Raw genomic sequence first — 26027 nt, 5'->3', positions numbered from 1 at the left:
AATGACGTCACGATCTGGGTGGAACGTCAATCCGTCCACCCATCAGAAATTAGCATCTGTTGGTAAAAACATATGAACAGACAGGCAGTGGTAGGAAAACATCACTCACTCGGCGACATGCTAACAGTCAGCCCTCGAACCACACGTTATGTTGTGTCTAAGGAGCAAGGTCAGGTTAGGTCAGGTGCGCCTGCTTTAGCCTCGTCATCACTGAAACACAGCACTTAATTATCACGCTGTTCTTCCTTCGTACAAATATTCGACGCTCGATTAGGTAAGGTTATGTTACGTTACATAAGGTAAGGTTAGATTACGTTAGGTAGGTAAGATTAGATTAGATTAAATTAGTTTGATAAAGTTAGCTTGGGTGAAATCTCAAGGAGTCAATGGTCCTTATTGACCCATGACCTCCCCCCCCCCCCAGACCTAGCCTGAACCCACTATTTATTTGTTGGTGGTGTTAACAGTCTGACACCCAACTCACTATAGCATCAGAACGGTGCCGGGAGAGACAGTGAAGCAATAGAGAACGGGAAGTGTGTAGAACAGTGATCAGAGAGGAACTAGAACGTGAGTGCATGAGGCCCTTCTGTGGTTAAGTTAGGTTAGGTTACGTTACGTTAGATTAGGTTAGGTTTACGTTAGGTTAAGTTATGTTTACGTTAGTTTAGGTTAAGTTAAAAGACCAGTCATATGATAAATTCTGTTTGTTTGTGAGTTGAATACAATGTTTATGTGTGTTTGAGGAACGTTCGACTCTCCACCCAGCCACACCACGCGGACTCGGTAAACAAACAAATAAATACACCTTCGTTTCCTATAATTCAGAGATAAATAATTCACCCGTGGGAAGAGACGAGTTGAGACAAAATCCTTCAGAAAGTTTAAACCAATCACAAATGCTTATATACTGTGACAATATTCATTTTTTGACCAATCACAATTGCTTAATATAATTGGTGACATTTATTAATCTTGTTGCCACCAGAGGGATACAAGAACAGTATTACAGAACCCAGTCATAAGAAGCATTCATTGCCATTCATCCATTCTTACTCCTCTCCCTTCATTCACCGCCATTCATTCATCATTACTGCTCTATGTACTGTAGATAGAAATAAGTAGTTATCATGCAACTGTGTATAATTTTTCATCAACCGGATTTTTTTTTTCATTATTCCGTCAATCACTGCATAGATAACGGACTCTTGTTATATTTACACTTCTATGTTTACCTTAGTATTTAGATAGGGTTAGGTTAGGTTTGGGTTGGGTTGGGTTGGTTTGGTTTGGGTTGGGTTGGGATGGGTTGGTTTGGGTTGGGTTGGGTTGGGTTGGGTTGGGTTGGGTTAGGTTGGTTTGGGTTGGGTTGGTTTGGGTTAGGTTAGAGATGGGTTGAATTGGGTTGGGTTGGGTGTGTAATCTTCAAGTGATCTACAATACAGTATCCCATCACCCAACTGAGGTCCTTGTAACGGTTAACAGTTAACAAATTTATTGCCAAAGCTTGGAGTACAGTTTGCCTATTGTGAGTAATTCAGTCAGGTCTTGACACTGAGGGTGCTATCTCTGTTCACTGCCACATAGGACAGTGGTTCTCCTCTCCTTTCTTCCTCCTCTCACTTCTCAGTAAACCCCGTTGAGGCTGGCAACACATACTGAGTTACCGCCTACTACCAACATCAATTAAACGCGGAACAAGCAAGGTAAACTGTGTGCAGGGAGGACCTCTCAGACTGGATACTAGTGTCCTCCTGTGTGTGTGTGTGTTCATGTTTTTCATTATAGATTTTTTGTCTGTAAATATCTATAAATCACAAACACACACACACACACACACACACACACACACACACTACACTATAAGAGGTTATTGTATGTCATGTATTTTCTCTTAAGTAAAATACCAGGAAGCTGTCAGTAAGTCGCAATGCTTTCAAGACGAACTACCAATTCATCTCATGAGGCTGGAAGCGTTGGTGTAGAGGTTAGGTTAGGTTCTAACTACCCTGGCCTTAAACCAAGCGTCTTACAATCCTCTTTCCTATCATTCTATAACTGATTTCACACACACACACACACTTGATCCATCGTCAATTCGTATGGTAAATCTCTCATAATACCTCTTACTTACTCTTTATATAATTAATCTATAAAATGAAATGACTTACGAGCTTAAAATAATTATATAAAGTGTGAAGAAACAGAGAAATAAACACAAACAGAAAGCATAATGCTATTCCCATATTCCATCACCATACCCACCACACACCCTTAGGAGCCAAGCCAAGCCATTTCAGTCCAGCACAAGCCATCAACAGTGCACCGCCCATCGAAGTCACTGCCGATTGAATTCACGTCACAGAAACACCGCTAGTGTCTCCGTGCTCTCTTGTGCACACGATCTATCCGGAGGGCAAAATTATTAAGTTTTAATCTGAAAAAAAGTCTAATCTATGTTTTTGTTATTTGTTGTGTTTGTGTGTGTGTGTGGATGTTGCAGGGAAAGAGGACAATACTGACCCTGTGTGTGTGTGTATGGTTTTTGACACACATAACCTCTCGATCAGTCCATGGCGACAACCTTGTTAAAAAACAAAAAAAAATTATCTCACTCTAACTAAACCTATTACCTGGTCTACACACACACACACACACACACACACACACACACACACACACACACACACACACACACACACACACTAACACTCTGTACTCTGCTCATTAGTCATCATACATGTCATCAAAGTCATCTGATAAAGACGACGGGGATGAAAGTCAACATCCTCTCAATGTGTGTATCTACCGGTAACTGAACGAGTGGTGGTGTGTCTGTCCTGAGTCCTCCCTCCCGATGATGACTGGCTGGACCTGCGCGCGTCACCCGTTGCTATGGTTCCCGTCCTCCCTCTCCCCGATCGATGTGCAGACAACCACACACAAACACACAAACACACACACACTCCCTCTACAGTACACTATAGCATTACAGTTTTTTCTTAACTTAAATACATACAACTTATTCTCCTTAGGTGTATTATATAAACCGTATTTTCACACTTTTATTATAGAATCTCGTGGGTAGGAGGGAGGAGCCAGGCCAACAAGGGTCTCTGGTACAGTTCGGTATCACGAGGGGTCGGTGCCATGCTGTGGTTATCAATCGATGCTTGTAGTTCCCTTCAGTATAGACATGTTCTCAAGCGGCAGGACTCTATCACAGCCTTCAGCACCGCAGATGGGGAGGCAAAGGGAGGGTGAGGGAGAGTGAGAGGGAGGGTGAGAGAGTGAGTGAGAGGGAGGGTGAAAGTGATAGGGAGGGTGAGAGTGAGAGGGAGAAAGGGAGGGTCAGAGAGTGAGTGAAGTTGAGGGAAGAAGATTGAGAATGGGAGAGAAAAGAGTGAGAGGAAAAGGGAGAGGGAGAAAGGGAGTGAAAGTGAGGGAGAGAGAGATAAAGAGTGAAAAAGATAGACAGCCACAGACAGACAGACCTGACCTAACCTAACCACAGCATAACCGAACACCCTACAGAAGCAGACTACCGTACCAACACCATTGTGAACTACTGCAGAAGGCGTCGTGGGAGGTACATACATACATAGAAGAGAGAAAGAGAGAGAGAGAGGGGGGGGACCTTTGATGCTATGATGGAAGTGTCATGCAGAACAGTGAGTGGGTGGGGAGAACCTGGGGAAAGAGGGAACTAGGGGGAGGGTAAAGGAGAAACTGAGTAGGGATGGGGAAAAACTGGAGAGGGTTTGGGGGATGAAAGAGTGGAGGTGTAAGGAAAGAGTGGGGGGGAAGGGAGTAGGGGGAGAAACTGGGGAAAGGGGGGGGGTAGGGAGAAGCCGGGGATGTGGGGGGAAGAAAGAGGGGTGGGGGAAGGAAAGGTGGTAGGAAGATGGGGAGGGAGGGTGAGGAGGACAGTGCAAAAGTGGGGAAGAGGGAAAGAGGGGAGGGGGAAGGGGGAAAGAGTAGGAAGGAGGAGTAAATACTGAGGAATGGTGGAGGAAAGACTGTATAGAATAGATAGATAGTAGTGGGCGGTTGGGGATGTGGGCGGTGAAGGATGCAAGTGGGTGGTAGAAGACAGGACAGGGCGGTGAGGGAGGGCAGCGGACTGTGGCACCGACAAACTGCTCCCTAACGAGCCCCAGCGTCTTGAAATAATGACCAAATGACACTCTAATGGCTGGAGGCAGGGAGGGAGGGGTGGGGGGGGGAGCAAGGGCGGATCCAGGGGAGGTCCTGGGGATCTAGACCCCCCCCCTTCACCTGAAAATTCCAATACTTTTTCTTTAATGCAGTATTGTGCTGAGGTATTTACTATTGACCAGAATATCTCCTAATATCAAGAGCGCATGGCCTCAAAATGCCCATGATATTGGTCAGATTAAAAAAAATAATAATAATAACCTAGGGGGCTGACAGCGCCCCATCGCCCCCCCCTCCCCCCGCCCCAGCTCGCTGCGCTCGCCATGTTACCCCACCCACAACTTCTTGGACCCCACCTTTCGACATTCCTGCATCCGCCCCTGAAGGGGTGAGGTGATGACGGAGGGGGGGGGGGGAAGTTGAAGGTGGGAAGAAGGGGGGAGGGAGGGGAGGAAATGATTAGGGATACTGAACTAACAAGAGACGACCACAATGACCAATTACACTGAAACCTGAACTATTAAAACAGTAATTTGTATATTTACATCTTAAGAGACTATTAGACTAACAACAAACATCACCTTCATCACAGGCTAATACACGGGAAAATATTATACTGTTTATATTGAAGAAATCATTTTAACTATAAGCTTTCTTGGAATATTTTCGGCATTAAAACTGGCGATACTACTATGAGTTATACCTGGTAGCGAGATATACATTCTTAAGTAAGTCCCCCGTCATTATGACGAAAAAAATTTACGTTTTCTTCAAGCTCGATTTCTATTATGGCTCAGAGGGGTACTTGTCTAAATGAGTGACGCTGGTACTACTACTACTACTACTACTACTACTACTACTACTACTACTACTACTAATAATAATAATAATAATAATAATAATAATAATAATAATAATACGTACAAATAGTGAAATAAAACAAACTCATTTTTGGCACCACAGCGAAAATACTTTATACGAGATTGTGATGTATTCATGTGCCAACCTCAGATCAGGCTACAGCAAGACACACCACAGAAAAGATATAGATACTGTATGGATTAGATGAAGATTAAGCACCCCAGTTTATTTTACCTTAAGATTAGACATCCCAATGCTACCTGTGGGGGTTAGGTTAGGTCAGGTCAATTGAAACTAATAATTTGTTGAAGGGCTCAGATCAAATAGAAAAAATGTTGAAATATGAGTGGTAATATTACTTTCCCGCGCCCTTTAAAATAACGAAGTGTATCCTATGATTCTCGGTAAGTTGAGTTCGCAGTTTCTATGCCCTTGATCTTACCCATTTTCTATCATGAATACTAGGAGAGACTAAACTAAATTTGGTTATACGTGAAAAATACGTTTTCACTTTTGTTAAACGATTCCTATAGTGAACACACACACACACACACACACACACACACACACACACACACACACACACACTACCAGAGATGACGCCACGAGTGTGTGTGTTTGAGGGCCTCGAGTATACTGTGTCGTTTTTAGGCTTTGTTGACACTTCTTTGAGGTGCTTTAACTGAGTGTGTTTATTTGCTTCTTTGCTGGTGTGTTTTGGTGCTTTAACTGACACCGTTACGAAGGACCGATCACGAGAAAGGATAAGGAAGGAAGGAAGGAAGGAAGGAAGGAAGGAAGGAGGGAAGGAAGGAAGGAAGGAAGGAAGGAAGGAAGGAAGGAAGGAAGGAAGGAAGGAAGGAAGGAAGGAGGGAGGGAGGGAGGGAGGGAGGGAGGGAGGGAGGGAGGGGACGTTGGGGGAGGTGGGCGAGACATATAGCAGACTTTCCTTACCTGTAATAGAGTCTGTTGTTGTTGTTGTCTTACCTGGTGGACGACGCACCTGCTGAGAGACAGACAGACACACGACACCTCAACCACTTACCTGAAAGAAAAGAAACCAAGTTAGAAGTGTGATAAGGAGTTAAATAATAGACTTAAGAGCCTAATAAAAGTTTGACAATTACCATAAAAACAATTGAGAATATTGGTAAAAATTAATGTATATTAAAATAATACAATTTTAAGATTTTTATAATGGTTAGGTTAGGTTAGGTTAGGTTAGGTTAGGTTATAGGAGAGATGGTTATTGTGGGTCTTTGATAAATGACTGAAATTTAAATAAGCGACGCATCCTCTTATCCTCCCCCCACACACACACACACGCATGCACACACGCACACACACACACGCAGGTACGCACACACATACACGCACGCACACGCACGCACGCACACACACGCACGAACGCACACACACACACAAACACGCACGCACACACACGCGCGCACACACACACAAGGCTGCAGAGGAGGACGTGGTGGTAGTGGTGCAGAAGGATCTGTCTTCCCGGCCAGCGACGCGGGAGACCGAGATCGTTACTTGGATCTCCTCCCGTCCTAGGATGATGGTGTGTCCTCCTCCTCCTTCTCCTCTAACTACTCCACCTATCACCATGGAGGAGGGGGGGGAAGTGGGGGGAGAAGAGGAGGGGGGAGGGTATGGAGAGTTGGGGAGGTGGAGGGGAAGAGTAGAGAGGGGAGAGGGGGAAGGAGTGGCGGAAGGGGTACTCGTGTGTGTATGTATGTATGTATGTATGTATGTATGTATGTATGTATGTATGTATGTATGTATGTATGTATATACTGTAAGCCTGGCAGGACACAGACTCTTAACTGTCTCGACTTAAGGAGGAAGAGAAGGAGGAAATACCTAGATAACGATATACAAGTCCGGAGAGGTACTGCCGCGTCATGCACACCCACGGAGAGAGAGAGAGAGAGAGAGAGAGAGAGAGAGAGAGAGAGAGAGAGAGAGAGAGAGAGAGAGAGAGAGAGAGAGAGAGAGAGAGAGAGAGAGAGAGAGAGAGAGAGAGGAGAGAGAGAGAGAGAGAGAGAGAGAGAGAGAGAGAGAGAGAGAGAGAGAGAGAGAGAGAGAGAGTAAAGAGAGAGAGAGGAAGAGGATAGAGGTAGACCAGGGGAGCGCAAAGAGAGGGGGATGGGACCAGGTAGGGAAGCAAAGAGTAGGAAGGTGACCAGGAAACGGGGTAAAGAGAGGGGAGAGGTGGACCAGGGGAGGGGGTAATGAGGGGGGAGAAGTGGACCAGGGGAGGGGGTAATGAGGGGGGGGTGGAGAGGACACTACACAGCAGGAAGGTAGTGTAGTGTATCTTTCTGGTGCAGCTGCTGATCCTGATGCGGGTGGTGGTAGCAGCGAAGAGGGGATGCTGGTGGGAGTGGTAGCGAGGAGGGGGAGCTGGTGGTGGTAGTGGTAGCAAGGGGGGGGGGGTGTTGGGGGTACTGGTTGTGGGTGTTGGGGAAACAGGTGTTGGTGAGGGTGTATAAAATCGCCAAGTATTTCATCACTACCAAAGTAATTTTTATTCCTTTTATTCATCTGATGATATAGTCCACTAGTCACCTTTTGTAACACCTTTTGTAACAGCGAGTCATTTAGTAGTGATCGTTTGAACATTATCGACTCACCTTAGACCACCAGACCCATCCACTATATCACACACGCACAGGGATATTACCTCCTAGTATACACCACAGGACGTCACCACCAGAGCAATTTTCTTGATTCTGACACAAGCTGCGACTCTCTTCACTCGCACGACTTGACCGAGTCTAGTGTCTCAGAGATCTCTTTCCTCCTACTGCTTCTACCCGAGAGAAGTTGGTCGTCATAAATTAAAACTGGCTTATAAAAATCCAAAGACTAAACCAGTGAGTTTCCAGGACTAAACCAGTGAGTTTCTAGGACTAAACCAGTGAGTTTCCAGGACTAAACCAGTGAGTTTCCAGGACTAAACCAGTGAGTTTCCAGGACTAAACCAATGAGTTTCTAGGACTAAACCAGTGAGTTTCCAGGACTAAACCAATGAGTTTCTAGGACTAAACCAGTGAGTTTCCAGGACTAAACCAGTGAGTTTCCAGGACTAAACCAATGAGTTTTATACAAAGAAAGAACCTGGTTGAAATAATAAAAAAATAATAGCCGATTAGTGTGTGTGTATGTATGTATGTATGTATGTATTGTATGTATGTTATGTTATGTTATGTTATGCAAGTCTCTCTGTTCTGGGGGGAGGGACCCAGCCGAGTTACCGGTTAGGATATGTGGGAGTGAGAGACAAGACGAGTGTGATAGATGAATGAGAGAGAGAGAGAGAGAGAGAGAGAGAGAGAGAGAGAGAGAGAGAGAGAGAGAGAGAGAGAGAGAGAGAGAGAGAGAGAAACATAACTCCTCCACTTGCCCTGACAACTATTACACAAAACGATAACATTCAACCTTCAAACTTTTACCATAATAAATGAGCTAAAAACTATAATAACTCGTCCATGGTATAGAAAAGGGTTCCACTACCACCCCTTCCCTGTCCTTCCCTTCATTTTCCTTCCTCTCCTCTTCCCTTCCCATTCTCCTCCCTTCCCTTCCTATTCCTTCTTCCCCCTTTCTCTTCACCCTCCTCCCTTCCCCTTTACCCCTTACCTCCCCTTCCCTCTAGTCAGGGTGCTGTCAAAAAGTTATTTAAGTTACAACAATATACTTGGCAAAACTGTGTAAATATTTGAGATTCTCACTCTGGAATAGGAGGCTTAAATTTCTGCTACTAGACTTGTTGGGGTGAGGGGAAGGGGGATGAGGGGAGGGGAAGAAGGGGGATGAGGGGAGGGGAAGAGGGATGGGGGGAGGGGAGAGGGGGGAGTGGGAAAGAGAAGGAGGGAGGGTTAAGGGACAGGAAGGGGGAAGAGGAGGAGTGGGAAGAGATGGGGAAGGGACAAGAAGGGAAAGGAAGAGAAGAGAAGAGGAGGAGGAGGAGGAGGAAAAAGAGGGGAAAAGGAGGAGGGAGGGGTGAGAAAAAGGGGATGGGACAAGGAGGAGGAAGAAGAGAGGAGGAAGAAGGGGGATAGGACAAGGAGGAGGAGGAAGAAGAGAGGAGGAAGGAAGAGGCATCACTGTGACTCCTTCCTTGCATCACCCCGAGAGATGGTTTACGATTTACTTATTATGGCTTAAAAAAACACCCAGCTTCCTTTGATCTCTGCGGGACCTCGTGACCTCTGATGAACCTGACGCTAAGTTCTTGACCCGGAATGACCTTCTAGTGAACCCCACAACCCGGAAGTAACATAACCTAACTTATGTTGACCTTAGCTTTTTAAACAGTACAGTACTATAGCGCAAATGGCCGGCTCTACAATACAATGTTGCCATCAAGAGAAGAGAAGAGAGAGAGAGAGAGAGAGAGAGAGAGAGAGAGAGAGAGAGAGAGAGAGAGAGAGAGAGAGAGAGAGAGAGAGAGAGAGAGAGAGAGAGTCAAATGCGTAGTGTGAGGGTAGAGAGTAAAGTATTGATGTGCAAGGGGCAGTAGTAGAGGATAGCGATGTAGGGAAGGTTGTTGTTGTTGTTGTAGTAGTTATTGTTGTTGTAGTAGTAGTAGTAGTAGTATTAGTAGTAGTAGTTATTGTTGTTGTAGAAGTAGTGGTAGTAGTATTAGTGGTATTGGGTGAGACGGATCAGGGTAGTGAGGACGGGAAGGAGGGGGGAGATGGGAAAGGGGGGAAGGGGAGATGGGGAGGAGAGACGAGAGAGATGGGGAGGTTGTTGTTGCTAGAGTCACGAGGGACTGACGACGGATGGGACCTCCCAGGATTGTTTGTAAATACCAGTTGTATATTTGACGAGTTGGCTGTCGAGTCGATTCCAACCCAACCTGAGACCTTTCCTCGTTCTCTCGTTCCATCGGTGTGTTTATCCTTCAGATTTGTTTCATTTCCCCATTCCACTGTTTTTTCCCCTCCTCTTCACTCTTCCATCCGTTCCACTCCCCCCTCCCGTATATCTCTCCTTTTATTAACGTTGAGGTGATTAGCGATCTTTCTCTTCATCTCAGCGCCCCTTTTCATGCTCCTCAATCAGCCTTAATATCTTCCCCATCAATTTGAAACCCCGAACACCCCACGAGTCACTTTCATTAATATCTTTCATATAGATCAGAGGACCCAGAGTCACTTTCACAACAGCCAAGGATACGGAGTCACTTTCACAGCCACCAGAGAACCCAATAATCATTTTCACAGTGACCAGTGGATCCAACGCTCACTTTCACAACAGCCAGAGGACCAAACGCTCACTTTCACGACAGCCAAGTATACTAAGTCATTTTCACGACAGCCAGGGGACCCAGAGTCATTTTCACGACAGCCAAGGGACCCAGAGTCATTTTCACCCGACAGACGACACAGGGACCCAGAGTCATCTTTCACGACACTTATTTCTACCATTTTTTTTTCAATCGACTAGAGACTCCAAGACACATTCTACTCCCACACACGGTGGTAAGTGTGGGAAGACCCTCACCCCCGCCCCCTCACCCCACCGCCCAGCCCTGCCCTGCCCCGGCCCTGCCCCCTCACCCCACCGCCCAGCCCCCTGCCCTGCCCCCGCCCCGCCCACCCGCAAAAACCAGAATTAGTTAGATTACTTTAGCTGCTCGGAGGTGGACCAGTGGACTAGAGGCCATTTATCCAGCGGCGACTAATTACCACTTAGCCCCCTGACACGATGACCCCTACCTCTCCAACCCCTTCCCTACCCATACCTCCCCCCTGCCCCTTCCCAGAGAGTGGAACTGATGCCAAGACCCTCACAGTGATCTCCCCAGCACTACTGTTTCCCATCAGGTGTATTGTGTCTTCTTCATTATATTTTATATCTTTCTAGTAGTTAGTATTAAGGGGAGGAGACAACAGTGCCACCATTAAGGGGGCAACGGTGCCACCATTAAGGGGGATAAGGGGGCAACGGTGCCACCATTAAGGGGGATAAGGGGGCAACGGTGCCACCATTAAGGGGGATAAGGGGGACAGCGGTGCCACCATTAAGGGGGATAAGGGGGGCAACGGTGGGGAGAGGGACGATGCGATAACAAAGAATCATTTACTGCTCAACCGGAAGCCCAGTTCATGGAGATTTATGAAGACCAACACGAGCAAGGGGCGGCGGCGGCGGCAGGAGGAGGAGGAGGAGGCAAAAGTAGAAAAAGAGGAGGCAGTGAAAGAGAAGGAAAATAATTTTAGTGAACGGACAAAAATAAAATAACAGATGTATCGCGACAACACGACCTTATACATGTGGGTGAATAACAGTGACATGAAGAGTTATTCAACCCACAACCCACGTCATCCCAGCCCACAACCCACGTCATCCAGCCCACAACCCACGTCATCCAGTCCACAACCCACGTCATCACAGACCAGCTCACAGCCCACGTCAGTATAGTTATGGGTTACCGTCTCCGTTGCGTGAATAGACGATAAATTCAAATTCAGCGACAACAGACCTACAAGTTTTTAGTAATAGCAAGACTCGGCGCTAATAACATGACGGGCGTCCTGCTCTCGCCACACACGACGCAGCGGGGAGTAAAGGCACAGTGAAACACCTCTATTTAACGGACTATATGAAGGGTCTGTTAGATGTGAAACCCCCATATAACGGATTATATAAAGCTGGATGTCCGTTATATAGAGGGTTCGTTAGATGTGAAAATCCCATAACGGATTATATGGAGAGAGAATTCCGATATATCGAGGGTCAGCTAAACAGACTTTTTACGCTGCTGAGGGGAAGGAGGGGAGAGGAAGAAGGAGAAAAGGGAAAGAGGGGAAAGGAAGGAGTGGAGGGAAGGGAAGGAAGGGGAGGGGGAGGGAAGGAGGACAAGTCTTCTCGTCCCTCTCTGATTTCCTTAAGTTCCTCCCTCCCTCCTTCGTCTTCCCGCCCAAGAGTAAGTCCCGCCGTGCCTCTTCCCGGAGCACTCGTCTTGTGTAATGTGGTCAGGGCGGCGGCTCTTCCTTCGTCAGGTTAGGTTAGGTTAGGTTAGATTAGGTCAGGTTACGTTACGTTGGAAAAGGTTAGATTAGGTTGAATTAGGTTAGAGAGAGAGAAATAAGACAACAGACGGTTTGATGGAGATATGTAATAATAATAATAATTAACGGTTTATTGAAAGAGCATGGCAGCCGGAAGACTGAAAATATGCAGTTACATAATTGGGGAATGGGTCTCTTGATTTACAAATAATATAAAGGTAACATAAGTGATACAAATAAGTTATATAATAACTAGGTGGGGGAAAGCTCAAACTACAGGGCATTCCAACATAGTGACAGTGCAAAAAGTAAGGTTGACTGGAGGGAGTGAATACACTGGTTTATTACAAGTTATTGATAATTTTTACAATAATAATAATAATAATAATAATTAACGGTTTATTGAAAAAGCATGGCAGCCGGAAGGCTGAAAATATACAATTATATAATTGGGGAATGGGTCTCTTGATTTACAAATGATGTACAAGTAACATAAGTGATACAAATATGATATATAATAATTAGGTGTTGATAATTTTTACAATGGTTGGGACTGTGCTGTTCTTGTAGCAATCAGTTCGTGCTCGTTTGGGCTGGAGCGGGTTGGGCGGGTGTGGCCACATGGCCAGGACAGTAGCTTGGGGCAATGCAGGTGTGCTCCATCCTTCAGGTTAGGTCAGGTGAAGCCGTGAGGTCAGGTCAGGTTAGGTCAGGTCCAGCCACACTCAGTATTGCTGTGTTTTTGTGCTTTTCCTTCGAGTTAAAATTGCCACTTTTGTATATCAATTGTGTGTGTGTGTGTGTGTGTGTGTGTGTGTGTGTGTGCGTGTCAGGGTGATTATAAGAGAGAAGTGGTGGTGGTGACTGTGAGGTAATTATAAGGGGAAGTAGTGAAGACAGTGAAGTGAAGTAAGGAGGGCAGTGTGGGAGGTAGTAAAGCTTGTGAGGGGAAGTAATAGAGATTGTGAGGGAAGTAGTAAAGATTGTGAGGGGGGAAGTAGTGAAGATTGTGAGGGAAGTAGTAAAGATTGTGAGGGAGTAGTGAAGTGTAAGGGAAGTAGTAAAGAGTAGGAGATTGTGAGGGAAGTAGTAAAGATTGTGAGGGGAAGTAGTGAAGATTGTAGTAGTAAAGATTGTGAGGGAAGTAGTGAAGATTGTAAGGGAAGTAAGATTGTGAAAGTAGTGAAGATGTAAAGGGAAGTAGTAAAGATTGTGAGGAAGTAGTAAAGATTGTAAGGGGGAAGTAGTGAAGATTGTGAGGGAAGTAGTAAAGATTGTGAGGGGGGGAAGTAGTGAAGATTGTGAGGGAAGTAGTAAAGATTGTGAGGGAAGTAGTGAAGATTGTAAGGGAAGTAGTAAAGATTGTGAGGAAGCAGGTAAAGATTGTAAGGGGAAGTAGTGAAGATTGTGAGGGAAGTAGTAAAGATCAGAGGGAAGAGAGGAAGTAGTAGATTGTGAGGGAAGTAAAGATTGTAAGGAGAGTAAAGACAGAGGGAAATAGTGAAGATTGTGAGGAAGTAGTAAAGAGAGGAAGTAGTAAAGATTGTGAGGAAGGAAGGGGAAGTAGTGAAAAATTGTGAGGAAGTAGTAAAGATTGTGAGGGAAGTAGTAAAGATTGTAAGGGGGAAGTAGTAAAGATTGTGAGGGAAGTAGTAAAGATTGGAAGGGGGAAGTAGTGAAAATTGTGAGGGAAGTAGTAAAGATTGTGAGGGAAGTAGTAAAGATTGTAAGGGGGAAGTAGTAAAGATTGTGAGGGAAGTAGTAAAGATTGGAAGGGGGAAGTAGTGAAGATTGTGAGGGAAGTAGTAAAGATTGTAAGGGGGAAGTAGTGAAGATTGTGAGGGAGGTAGGGAAGGAGGGAGGGAGGGGTGACTTAAAGTGAGGGAAAGAGGGAGAAGTAGTGAGGGAGAGTGAGGGTGAGTGAGGGAGAAGACGGAGGGGCGAGGGGAGGGGTGAGGAGGGAGAAGACGGAGGGGTGAGTGAGGGTGAGTGAGGGAGAAGACGGAGGGCGAGTGAGGGTGAGTGGGGAGGGGGTGAGGGAGGGGTGAGTGAGGGTGAGTGAGGGGTGAGAGGGAAGGGTGACTGAGGGAAAGGTGTGTCGCAGCCGTGTGGTTTACGGGAGTTACTGTGTGATATTAAGAAGAGGCCTGGGTGAGTTTGTCCTGGAACACTGTGAGGGGAACCGTGGCGAGGAAGAAGAAGAAGAAGAAGAAGAAGAAGAAGAAGAAGAAAAAGAAGAAGAAGAAGAAGAAGAAGTAGTCAACGGTATTGATGGAGGCTTTGCTGCCATCCATCACAGTCCACTGTTTCCTAGGTTGAGGGCGATGGAGGGGAGAGTGAGAGAAGTGAGGGGAGCTGATGAGAGCATGGAGAGAGTGAGGGGAACTGAGGAGAGCGTGGAGAGTAATGAGGAGAGAGAGAGAGAGAGAGAAGGGGGGGGTGGGGGGGGAGGGGGATGGAGGTGAAAAGCGACCAGAAAGAGAATCGTCAGAATAACATCCCATCTTTGCCTCTGCCCGTCCAGTTGTTGGCTCCAGGAGCACGCCGGCGCCGCTCCACCCACCACTGGCGCCAACTCTCGCTCTTTTTGTGTCCTGTCCATGAATATTCCGGGAACACCCGCTGACATGGTTACTGCCCCGCTCATCTGCCGTCTTACTACTGGGGCAGAGTGGCAGACCAGCAAGTTTTATCAGAGAGAGAGAGAGTCTGTTGCTTAGTGCAGTGAGGAAAACAGTGGATTGTGATGGATGGCAGCAAACCTTCCATCAATACTCCGGGGGCAGATATGATAGGTGTTTGGTATCCACTAAGACGTAATAGTGTTAGAGTACAGTAATAACGCGTGTATCTCTCACAATCATGTCCTGGGTTCAAGTCCTGGCTCCGGGGACAGATATGAGGAGTGTTGGGTATCCACTGAGACACAACCCAACACGGCTCTATGGTTCCCCAAATAACACTGAACTAGGAGATAAAAAATGACTGATCGTGGTACAGTATCAAGATGGGTTAAAGACTTCAACACGGGGAAAGAGGTGTGTGTGTGTGTGTGTGTGTGTGTGTGTGTGTGTGTGTGTGTGTGTGTGTGTGTGTGTATGTGTGTGTGTGTGTGTGTGTGTGTGTTGTAACGTTCGTCCGGGATCCTAAAGTAAATAAACAAAGTGATCGTGCGTCTGGCAGGGAACACATCTGTGACAATAAACTCTCACACGGAAAAAAAAACTTTCATCAGTCAGTCAGTCGGTCATAAAAAGCTGCCTAACGTAGAGGGGAAAAATGAGGGAAATAAATGAGGGAAAAAATCAATGGTAATGTTTAAGATGGCTCCAGAAACGACGGTGTTTCCCTTGTAGGGTGTTCTAACTAGGTGAAGATCAGACGGCAAGTTTCCACGAGAGTAGTCAACTAATGGTGTGGCCGGGGTGACGGTGTGGCCAGGGTGACGGTGTGGCCGGGGTGACTAGGGAACGGATTGGGAACGAGAGACAGATAGACCGACAGGAGAGAGAGAGAGAGAGAGAGAGAGAGAGAGAGAGAGAGAGAGACCACGATGATATGTCCAGGTATTTCAACAACACCCTTATCGCCGGCGCCATGCTGTTTCGATATCGTAACGTTAACCATTTTTAGTACAGGGGAGGATAATGTTAGGTTAGATGGGGTTAAAACTAATAAAATAATACAACTTTATGAGTCAATTAAATGGTTGAGTTGTTATGATACTATGTGTGTGTGTGTGTGTGTGTGTGTGTGTGTGTGTGTGTGTGTGTGTGTGTGTAATAATATAATAATAATAATAATAATAATAATAATAATAATAATTAACGGTTTATTGAAAGAGCTTGGCAGCCAGAAGGCTGAAAATATACAGTTACATATTTGGGGAATGGGTTTCGAATTACAAATAATATACAAGTAAATATAAGTGACACAAATAAGACATATAATAACTAGATGGGGAAAAGCCTGCTACAGTTCGTTTCAACATAGTGACAGTGCAAGGAGCAGTGTTTACTGGGAGTGAATACACTGGTTTATTATGTTATTGATAATTTTTACAATGGTTGGGACTGGGCTGTTCTTATAGCGATCAGTTCGTGCACGTATGGGCTGGATGCGGTTGTGGTGTCGAACAGCAATTCTCGGACTAGGGGATCTCAGGTGGTAGTAGGAGCCGGTGTCGAGGATGGTGTAGAAGCTTTACCAAATTTGCAGATGAGGTCGGTGATGGTCAGTGAGAGTCGAAAGGGTCAGTGTGTTGAGCGCTTCTGATATGTGGAGTAGGAAGGAGAGAATAATGTATGTATGTATGTGTGTGTGTGTGTGTGTGTGTGTGTGTGTGTGTGTGTGTATGTATGTATGTATGTATGTATGTATGTATGTATGTATGTATGTATGTGTGTGTTTACGGACCCAAAATGTACACAGTACCACGCAATTTTTTTTACCACTGAACTTCAACATATCATACTTCATAATTTCAATGGAATGGAAAGACTTATACGGGATTTCAATCCCAGTGTAGTTTTGTACACACACACACACACACACACACACACACACACACACAATAATAATCAACGATATAAAATAAAACAAAAATTCACCTCGACTGTCACAATATCAAATACCCTTTTGAGGAACAATCGCTTCTTGAATCTTACCTTCACCACTCATACCTCTACATTTTAGAAGAATGTGTTCGTATTTTCTTTTATTTTTCATGTGGGTAATATTAGGCAGGCGGGCGGTGATAGCGGGAGGGGTAACGGTTGAGGCTAGCCAGGAGGAGGTAAAAGGAGGGGGGGGGGGGAGGGGAACACAGCGAGGAAAGAGGAGGAAAAGGCTTGAGGAAAAATATATATCTCTCACATTCTCCAAAAAGATGAAAGTCTTTTCTTAAATTAATCTCCCTCATGCATGGTTGACATCAAAAGCGTCAACCGTCCATACCAATACGTATTGTACGCTGGCGGGGTCGACGGTGCCCTCCCAGGAGCTGCCTGACGGAGTTCTGGGACACCGTCAATACAGGTGGGTGTAGGACTAGGCTTTATGGCTAGGGTTACTAAATAGATTTTTTTCTGTAGGCTCTATGATTACTTACCAAGCATTTACCAAACTCTGTGTGTGTGTGTGTGTGTGTGTGTGTGTGTGTGTGTGTGTGAGTGACTGGGGATGTTTGGGTGAGACTGTGTTGTTATTATGCCTGTTATCGCCAAGGCCATAAATTAGGAGTCAGCCAAGAGCCATTCACAACACATAATGATGATTCATTGTTGCTCCAGTACACACACACACACACACACACACACACACACACACACACACAAACACACACAAGGACGAGAGTGATTAATCTTTCTGAAGCTTTAAATCATTATCTGATATATTTACAAAACCTATAGAATAATCTCGCTTAAAACACCTTAATTTAGTATTTGTTTAACCTAACCCAACCTAACCTAACCATCAACACGACATAAAATTATATAAAATAAACAACAACAACTACAACCGGCACTTAGAAAAAAAAAATTTATAATTTGTTTAAGATATTAATAATTACAAATAAATAATAAAGGTTAGGTATCAATTTACACAAGTAGGGATAAAAAAATAATTAATCTCACTTGTCTAACTTTAATCAAGCGCGAGTCGGTAATTCAATAATGACGTCATAATTAGACGAACGGAAGGTGGATCGGATATGTATGAGAACTGACGGCGAACGATCAATAAACACGCCCGCCCGCCACACACGAATCGATATGGCGCTGGTAAATACTTTGAGACATACATACGTACATACATACATACATACATACATACATACATACATAATCATAGCCAAATTGTTTATGAGTGGGGAAGCACAGAGGGAAGGAGAGGGATGGATGAGAGCGAGGTAGTGGTAGCAGAGGGAGGGAGGGAGGGAGAGAGCTGGAAGAGAGGTAGTGGTAGCAGAGAGAGAGAGGGAGAGAGGGAGAGAGGGAGGGAGGAGCTGGAAGAGAGAGAGGTAGTGGTAGCAGAGAGAGGGAGAGAGGGAGGGAGGGAGGGAGGGAGGGAGCTGGAAGAGAGAGAGGTAGTGGTAGCAGAGGGAGGGAGGGAGGGAGGGAGGGAGCTGGAAGAGAGAGAGGTAGTGGTAGCAGAGGGAGGGAGGGCGGGGTAGTAGCGCTGGTAGTGGTGTCCATAATTGTTGTGGTAGTTTGTGGTATGATTTATGGTGATAGTGGGTGAATTATAGCACGGTGTGTGTGTGTGTGTGTGTGTTAGCCCGAATTACATATAGCAACCACCATCATCAGTGCCCGCTACCACCACCACCACTACCACGATCATTATAAAAACCGATATTACCAGTTTATTATTATTTATTTCCAGAATTATTATTATTATTATTATTATTATTATTATTATTATTATTATTATTATTATTATTATTATTTATGGCACAATATATGGTAGTTTTCTAATATTCTTACCATTTTATTTCAACTGCTACCACTAGCTACCACTTCTACTACTACAATTACTGTTACTACTACTACTACTACGACTACTATTATTAATATTATCACAATAGCTATACACACTGATGTTTATAATATACATCACAGCGCTTCAACAACTATAAACTATTTAAAACGACGTTAAGAAAATTAAGTCATGACACAAGTTCATGAACAATTAAAACAACGAAGGCTAGAACTCTCTCTCCCTCTCAATCCCTCCTGAGGTCCCACCCCAGCAGGAAGTATTTGGGGGTGAAGGAGGAGCAGTAGGAAGGCAGGTGTAAGGGGTGATAGGAGTCTCGCGTGTTGGGGTGGATTCGGGCGGGAGGAAGCGAGGGGGGAGCCTAATGACGAACAAATCTCTCTCTCTCTCTCTGCTGTTCACATGTTAGACGTGCCACAGCCGTCTGCCAGAGGGCGCTGTGTGACTAATTACCGTGGCTGTTTTTATTTGTCTCCAGGTAGTCCGCTTTACGTGTTAGTACAGTCCTTACTACCCACCCAGGATCTGTCTGTTTGTTCAACACTCCTTTACGTGTTACAACAGTCAACCCCCAAACATCAAAACAGGTCACCCTACGCCTACAAGACAGTTAGCTACAGCCTAAATCCTCATTCTTCTACATTGTGTAAGAGCTGCCCGCCCCCCTTCCCCACACCTTTACGTGTATACCACATAGACTACAGGACATACTCCCCCCCACACACACCACCTACACTCACCCCCCGTAACACAAATTAACCATCTTGCTAAAAACCTCAATTAATAACGTATTAATATGTAGAGTTTTGTTATACAGTTTAATATATAGATTAAACAGAGTATGTGCACTTATATAACACAGTATGGTGAGTCGTAGTGCCGTGCGTGTAAACAACCTTGCCCGCTGGACACTATATACACGCTGCACTATATACTATGCTCTGTCATGCTATGCTATACTATACTATACTGTACATACTAAATAATAATTATATTATTTTTATTATTAATTTTATTGTTAGTGGCAGCAGTAGTAGTATTTTATTATTATTATTATTATTAGTAGTAGTAGTAGTAGTAATAGTAGTAGTATCGTCATTATTATTCTTATTTGTATTATTTTCTTATTGTGATTATTATAATTATTTATTGCCATCATCATTATTATCTTATTATCGTCATTACTATTATATCATCATCATCAACATCATCATCAACATCATCATCACTACCAGAACAAAACCCCACAATAGCGCCGTGTTGGGATAAAGAAATTTTTTTGGAAACGAGTTGGGTATTTTGTAGTGTCAATTAGATATATAAATATTTTTTTTGCTCTTGTCAATATATATATAAATTCTTTTCCAATATAAACTAAACCATCTTTTTTCCCCTCCCGTCACTAAGATTAACCATTGTCAGCGAGGCAGTGTTTGGTGGTATTTTTCTCTACTATTTGTTAAAAACAGAACCAACGCATTATTAAGCTTCCATTCGTCTCTTCAACGGCCAATTGTGACGTAGGTGTATGTATGTACGTATGTATGTATGTATGTGAGTGTGTATGTAAGTTTGTATGTATGTATGAATGTGGCGACTTGTGGTCAGCATGAGGCCCTCGCAACCCAGCGGACCGGGGTTCGATCCCCGGGCAGGGTGAAACTATGGGCAAGTTTCTTTACGCCATTTGCCTCTGTCTACCCAGCAGTAATTGGGAACCTGGATGTTAATCGATTTGCGGATCGTGTTCCGGGGTAATGGTTTGCCAGTGCAGTTGGCGAGTTGTCCGGTCTTCTCGGACTATTCCTTGACACTGGGTCATGCAGCTCGTTAACTTAGGGTGTGGTTGTTGTGTTAGCGACAGCTTCTACACCTTAAACAAATTCACGCCTAGGTGGCCCTTGGCCCGGCCATCCTCGTTACACGAAGGGCAACCATTACTATTATTATATTATATTATATTATATTATATTATGTATGTGTGTATGTATAACCTTTCTAGTAAGACGAGTACAGGCTGGAAGTATCAAATGTCACGTCACATAAGCGTTCTTAAATGCCAGTCATGAATAGATAGTGACTGGGCGACAGAAGTTTAAGGGGAAAAACAGAGATCTTAGAAACGGCTCAAGCAAATTCCTTCAAACTAAGAAGCCGCAAACACTAAGAAGACACCCGGAGACTTCATTGCCAGGCGGGCGAGGCGATGGAAAGCGACCTGACCCGACCCGACCCGACCCGACGCGAGCCGAGCCGACTAGTCGTGTTTGTTTATCATTTGCCTCGCCGCCTTTGTCAAATTTTCATAAAACATACAGACTGTCAACACGGCCCATGATAGTTCCTCTAAACCAAGCCACCAACCAAACCCCACCCCCTTCCTTCTTCCTTCACGCCACATGCCTCTCCTTCCCTCCCCTTCATTCATCAAGCTTTTATCATCTCTCTTCCTTCTTCCTGATGTCTCTTCCACTTACCCTCTTCATTCACGCCCCATGATTTCTCTTCTTCTAGTACCCCTTCCTCCTTCATTCACACTTCTTTCACCTCTTCCTTCTTCCTAATGCCTCCACCTCTTGGCCTCCTCATCCAGGCCCCATGATTTCTCCTCCTTTAGTACTCCTTCCTCCCTCCTTCCCCCTTCATTCACACTTCTTTCACATCTTCCTTCTTTCTGATGCCTCCTTCTCTTACCCTCTTCATTCACACCCTGTCTTTCACTTCCTTCTTGCCTTTGCTTCCTCCCTCTTTATATTTTGTTTTTGTTTCATCTCTACTCTCAAGATGGCGACTTTGTTTACGTTCCAAGACTTCAAATTTACTCGTCCACAAAGAGCTTTTATTTTGCTACTCCCACCCCCCTCTCTCTCTCTACACACACACACACACACACACTTCCTTTCTTTACCCTCTTCTAAAAACCTTTATCCTCTCTCTCTCTCTCTCTAGTTATGTCTACACTGCCGCGTTGAATGTTGCGTAATGTTTGGTTTTATGTCTTACCCCACGCCCCCCAACGCCTTACATTGCTTCCACGCCTAACCTTTCTCCCAAGCCCCCCACGCCTTAACCTTTCTCCCACGCCCCCCACGCCTTGCCCTTCCTCCCCACCGTAACCATCATCCCCTCCCCTTCCCTCACCGTAACCATCCTCCTCCTTCCCTCCCCCACCAAAACTATCTTCCCCTTCTCTCACCAAAACCTTCCCTCCCTCCCTACCCACAACCTTCCCTCCTCCTCCCTCCCCACTAAAACCATCTTTTTCCCTCTCCCTCCTTTTCACACCCCCCCTCGTTCTCCTCCCTCCCCATTACCCTCCTCCTCCACCGCCTACCTCATTATAGCACCAAAGCGCAACTCGGTTACTCTTTCATACCTTCACCTACAGAGCTCTCAAAGAGCGGCCGGAAACCAGTGAAACAAGGAGGACAAAAGTTGGACGTGTGTGTGTGTGTAGGGGAGGAAGGGGGAGAGGGTGGGGTGAGTAGTAGAGGGTGGTGGATTTTTCTTCCTTCCTCCCGTTCGTTCGTGATCTTTGTAGCATCAATAGTAGTAGTTAAAAAAAAAAATACACTCCTAAAAAACCTATCAGGAACACCCACAACCTAACTTAACCTATCCAAACTTAACCTAACCAAACCTATGATATACAGTACAGACAAAGAGACAAACGACCCCTCACAGCGACAACCTGCAAACGTCCCCCTCTACACGCCATCACCAAAAACTCAAAAACCCGAACAAAAATATCGCTGGTGGTGATAAAATAGATAACTGATGGATAACTTTAAAACCCCTGAGACTGGAGGAGGTTATAAGGCTGGAGAAGGCGGTGAAGGAGGTGGAATCAGAGAGAGAGAGAGAGAGAGAGAGAGAGAGAGAGAGAGAGAGAGATCACATTTCATAAAGAACTGTAAACCATGTCACTAACCTAACCTAACTTAACCTAACCAACTACGTAAAAATTAAATCGAATTAATATTGACATCAAGTAATATTAAGACACTCAAACAGACCCTCGCTCGATATAACGGACTTTCAACTTCATATAGTCCGTTAAACAGAGGTTTCAGTACTAAACTACAACTGTGGTATACGGTAAACTTTAAGTGCGTAGTCCACACCCTGATGCACAACCTCTACATCAACAATTAAAGACTACAAGAGTTATATTAAAGGGAGATGTAGCTTCCTGAATTACACCGTGTGGTTGGGTTGGGTTAGGTTAGGTTAGGTCAGGTCAGGTCAGGTCAGGTCAGGTCAGGTCAGGACCGGGGTGTAGTAGCTGCTGCAGTGCGGACCAGACCCACCTAGGGGCTAGCAGATGGCGGCTCCCCTGGCGGTGGTGGACCTCGGTTTACTGGGGGCTAATGTCAGCCGCGTCACCAACAGGGGTAAGCGCGTGGCAGGGAGAAGGGACTATGGTGAATAAAGAAAGCAGGGACGGGGAGGGTAAGGGAGATGGGGATGAGAGAGAGCAAGGGCGGTGGAAGTAAATAAAGGAGGGAGGGGAGAGGAGGGATGTCGGGGAGAGATGGGGGGGTGGGGAGGGGAATATTTCCTTAAAAGAGAAAAGGAAGGAGGGAAGGAAGGAAATTAAAGTGAGAATAGGATACGAAATCAGGAAGGAAAAACGGGAAAGAAATTACAATAGAAGAAAGGAGGAAGGAAAGGTAGAAACACAGGAAACAGGAAAGGGCGAAAAAATTAGAAAAATAAAAAATAAAATAAAATAAATGGATAATTTTCAGTGTTACGAACGAAAATTAAAGGAAATATATAAGAAGATAAGAGAATATGGATTATAAACAACACAGGAGAGAGAGAGAGAGAGAGAGAGAGAGAGAGAGAGAGAGAGAGAGAGAGAGAGAGTTTTTCACCACCATCACCACCACAACTGATTTTCGGTCACGAGAAACGATAACAAATGGAACTGGAACAATGAACAAAGAACATCACAAAGAACACAGTGCACACGTACGACCAGAGGGAGAGGAGAAGGGAGGGGAGGTGAGATGAGGAGGGAGGAGAGGGGAGAGAGAGGGAGGAGAGGGGAGAGAGAGGGATGAGAGGGGAGTAAGACATCTAGTTTCTCCCTAGGCAGTGATAAAACTTACAATGCTTCAGAAACTTTACTCCTGTGTTATGTACAGTACAGTAAAAGTTTTGGTGCGGCCGTAGTAGTAGTAGTAGTAGTAGTTCATGTGTAACGACCATCATCTATCTTCATGGGATAATCCGAGTATACACTTTTCTACAATTTTCACAGGATTATGGCTCTCTCTCTCTCTCTCTCTCTCTCTCTCTCTCTCTCTCTCTCTCTCTCTCAAGTACACAAATCCATGTCTTCGTTTGTTTCTTTCTCTCTTACACGATCCTCAGTCCTTTCTTCTCTCTCTCTCTCACACACCCTCTCAACTCTCTCTCCCTCTCTACTCTCTCTCTCTCTCTCTCTCTCTCTACTCTCTCTCTGTAGCTCATCAATGACCCAACACAACATCCCGCGCGAGTGGAAACTTTACACCAACAACAACATCTCATCGTCTTACCTAGCAGGAGAAGCTTAACATCCTTAGCTGCTTCGTTGGCATCTTCCTTCATCTTCCTCTCTATCTCTTTATTCCTTGCTCGGGCTGCCCTGTCCTCTGCTGACATGGTACACCCCATCCTCCTTCTCCCAAGTGTTCGTTCTTATCCTTGTCGAAGGCGTAGGAAGGCGGTAGAGAGGCGTAAGGAGGGCGTTAGGAAGCAGTAGGGAGGGCGTTAGGAAGCGGTAGGGAGGAGTAGGGAGGCGTAGGGAGGAGAAAGAATATATCCGATAATTACGACGGTAAATTAATAACAATTGTGGTTTTGTATGGCTGTGTGTGGCGTTGTTGTTGTTGTTGTGGTGGTAATGGAAGGTTTAATATCGCGGATGTGAACACAACCAACCAACAACAATAAATAATAAACAAACACTTTATCTTCTTTCACTTCCTGGGGATTTATCGAGGTTTTTAAATACAGAGCAAAGGCGACCCTCTCTCTTTAAACCTTCCTTTTGTATCATCTACCACCACTTTCTTCTCCACCGCCGCTGCTGCCACTACTATTATATAACCACCACCACAGCAACCACCACCACTATTAACCACCACCACCACCACTACCAGCGCGGGCGGCAGAGGACGAATCACACCTACACAGAGACAGACACTGGTGGTATAACAAACAGCGTGACACAGGCGCCAGGTCCCGGGAGCCCACCCTCACCACTCGCGGTCTTGGAGCAAACTGCCTCACCTCGCCTCGCCTCGCTTCTCTCTCCCCTCTGAATGATCTCCGCGGGAAGAGGGGAGGTGCGGGGGAGGAGGGAGGTGGCGCGGGGAGTGGGGAGGTGGTGGTGCAGGGAGTGGGGAGGTGGTGGTGGTGCAGGGAGTGGAGGTGGTGCGGGGAGTGGGTAGGTGGTGCGGGGGTGGGTAGGTGCGGGGAGTGGGTGGGTGGTGCGGGGAGTGGGTGGGTGGTGCAGGAGTGGGAAGGTGGTGCAGGGAGTGAGTGGGAGGTGCAGGGGTGGGAGTGGGTACGGGGAGTGGGGAGTGGGAGGTTGCAGGGGAGTGGGGATGGGGAGGTGTGGTGTGGTATGTGTATGTTATTTATTTGTTTATATATGTGTGTGTGTGTAAAGAGACAGAAAGAGGGGGAGGGAGGAGGGCGAAATCTAAGTGAGGAGACGGGAGTAAGGCCAACAGGGGCAGGGGGTGCAGTAGTGGGAGAGGAGATGGAACCATTAATGGAGGAGGAGGAGGAGGGAGGAGGAGGAGGAGGAGGAGGAGGATGTTATATGGGGCAGGTTGTAGATAAAAAAGATGGAAGGGAGGCGGGGGGTAGGGAAGAGGGAATGGCGGCGGGTGGTGAAGGGTGAAATATCGTTGATGGTGAGAGAGGGGGAAGAGGTGGTGATGGACGGTGTATGTGTGTGTGTGTGTGTGTGTGTGTACTTCACTACCTCCTCCTCCAGCGTTACCAAGCAACAACAATAACCCTTTTCATCTGTCACAATTTTTCGAGGTTGGAAAATTGACGCCGCTCTGGCAACTGTGTTTCCTCACCGGTAAAAGAAATATTGACGCTATAAAGATTAAAAACAACGATAATCTTTTATAAAATTCAAAATACACAAAGAGTGAAATAAAAACAAATACAGTAAACAAAAACAAGTACAATAAACAGACAAATACAGTAAACAAAAACAATACAGTAAACAAAAACAAGTACAGTGGAGATAGTCTATTAGTGGAGATAGTCTATTAGTGGAGATAGTCTACAGTATTAGTGGAGACAGTCTATTAATTAATGAAAGTTATCGTTTTAATCACAAACTAAAACTTGTGAGTACGATTTCGTTAAAACAAATAAAATAAAAAATGTAGTGACCAGCCAAGTTGCGTTGTCCAATCCACTCACCCAAGATATTTCAAACAGGATTAA

General features: G+C 45.3%; 1 protein-coding gene across 1 annotated transcript in view; it reads right to left on the bottom strand.

Moving 5' to 3' along the window:
* LOC121875643 (guanine nucleotide-binding protein G(o) subunit alpha) overlaps positions 1-24816 on the bottom strand; it is a 130636-nt gene extending 105820 nt beyond the window's left edge. Inside the window, exon 1 of the mRNA XM_042380263.1 lies at positions 24107-24816. Coding sequence (XP_042236197.1) covers positions 24107-24224 — 118 coding nt within the window. The 5' untranslated portion in view covers positions 24225-24816. The remainder of the gene's footprint in view (positions 1-24106) is intronic.
* Between the last annotated feature and the right edge of the window lie 1211 nt (positions 24817-26027).

The sequence above is a fragment of the Homarus americanus genome, unplaced genomic scaffold (genome assembly GCF_018991925.1).
Source record: "Homarus americanus isolate GMGI-L3 unplaced genomic scaffold, GMGI_Hamer_2.0 scaffold22250, whole genome shotgun sequence".
Lineage (NCBI taxonomy): Eukaryota > Metazoa > Arthropoda > Malacostraca > Decapoda > Nephropidae > Homarus > Homarus americanus.
This window is presented reverse-complemented; position numbering and strand designations above follow the sequence as displayed.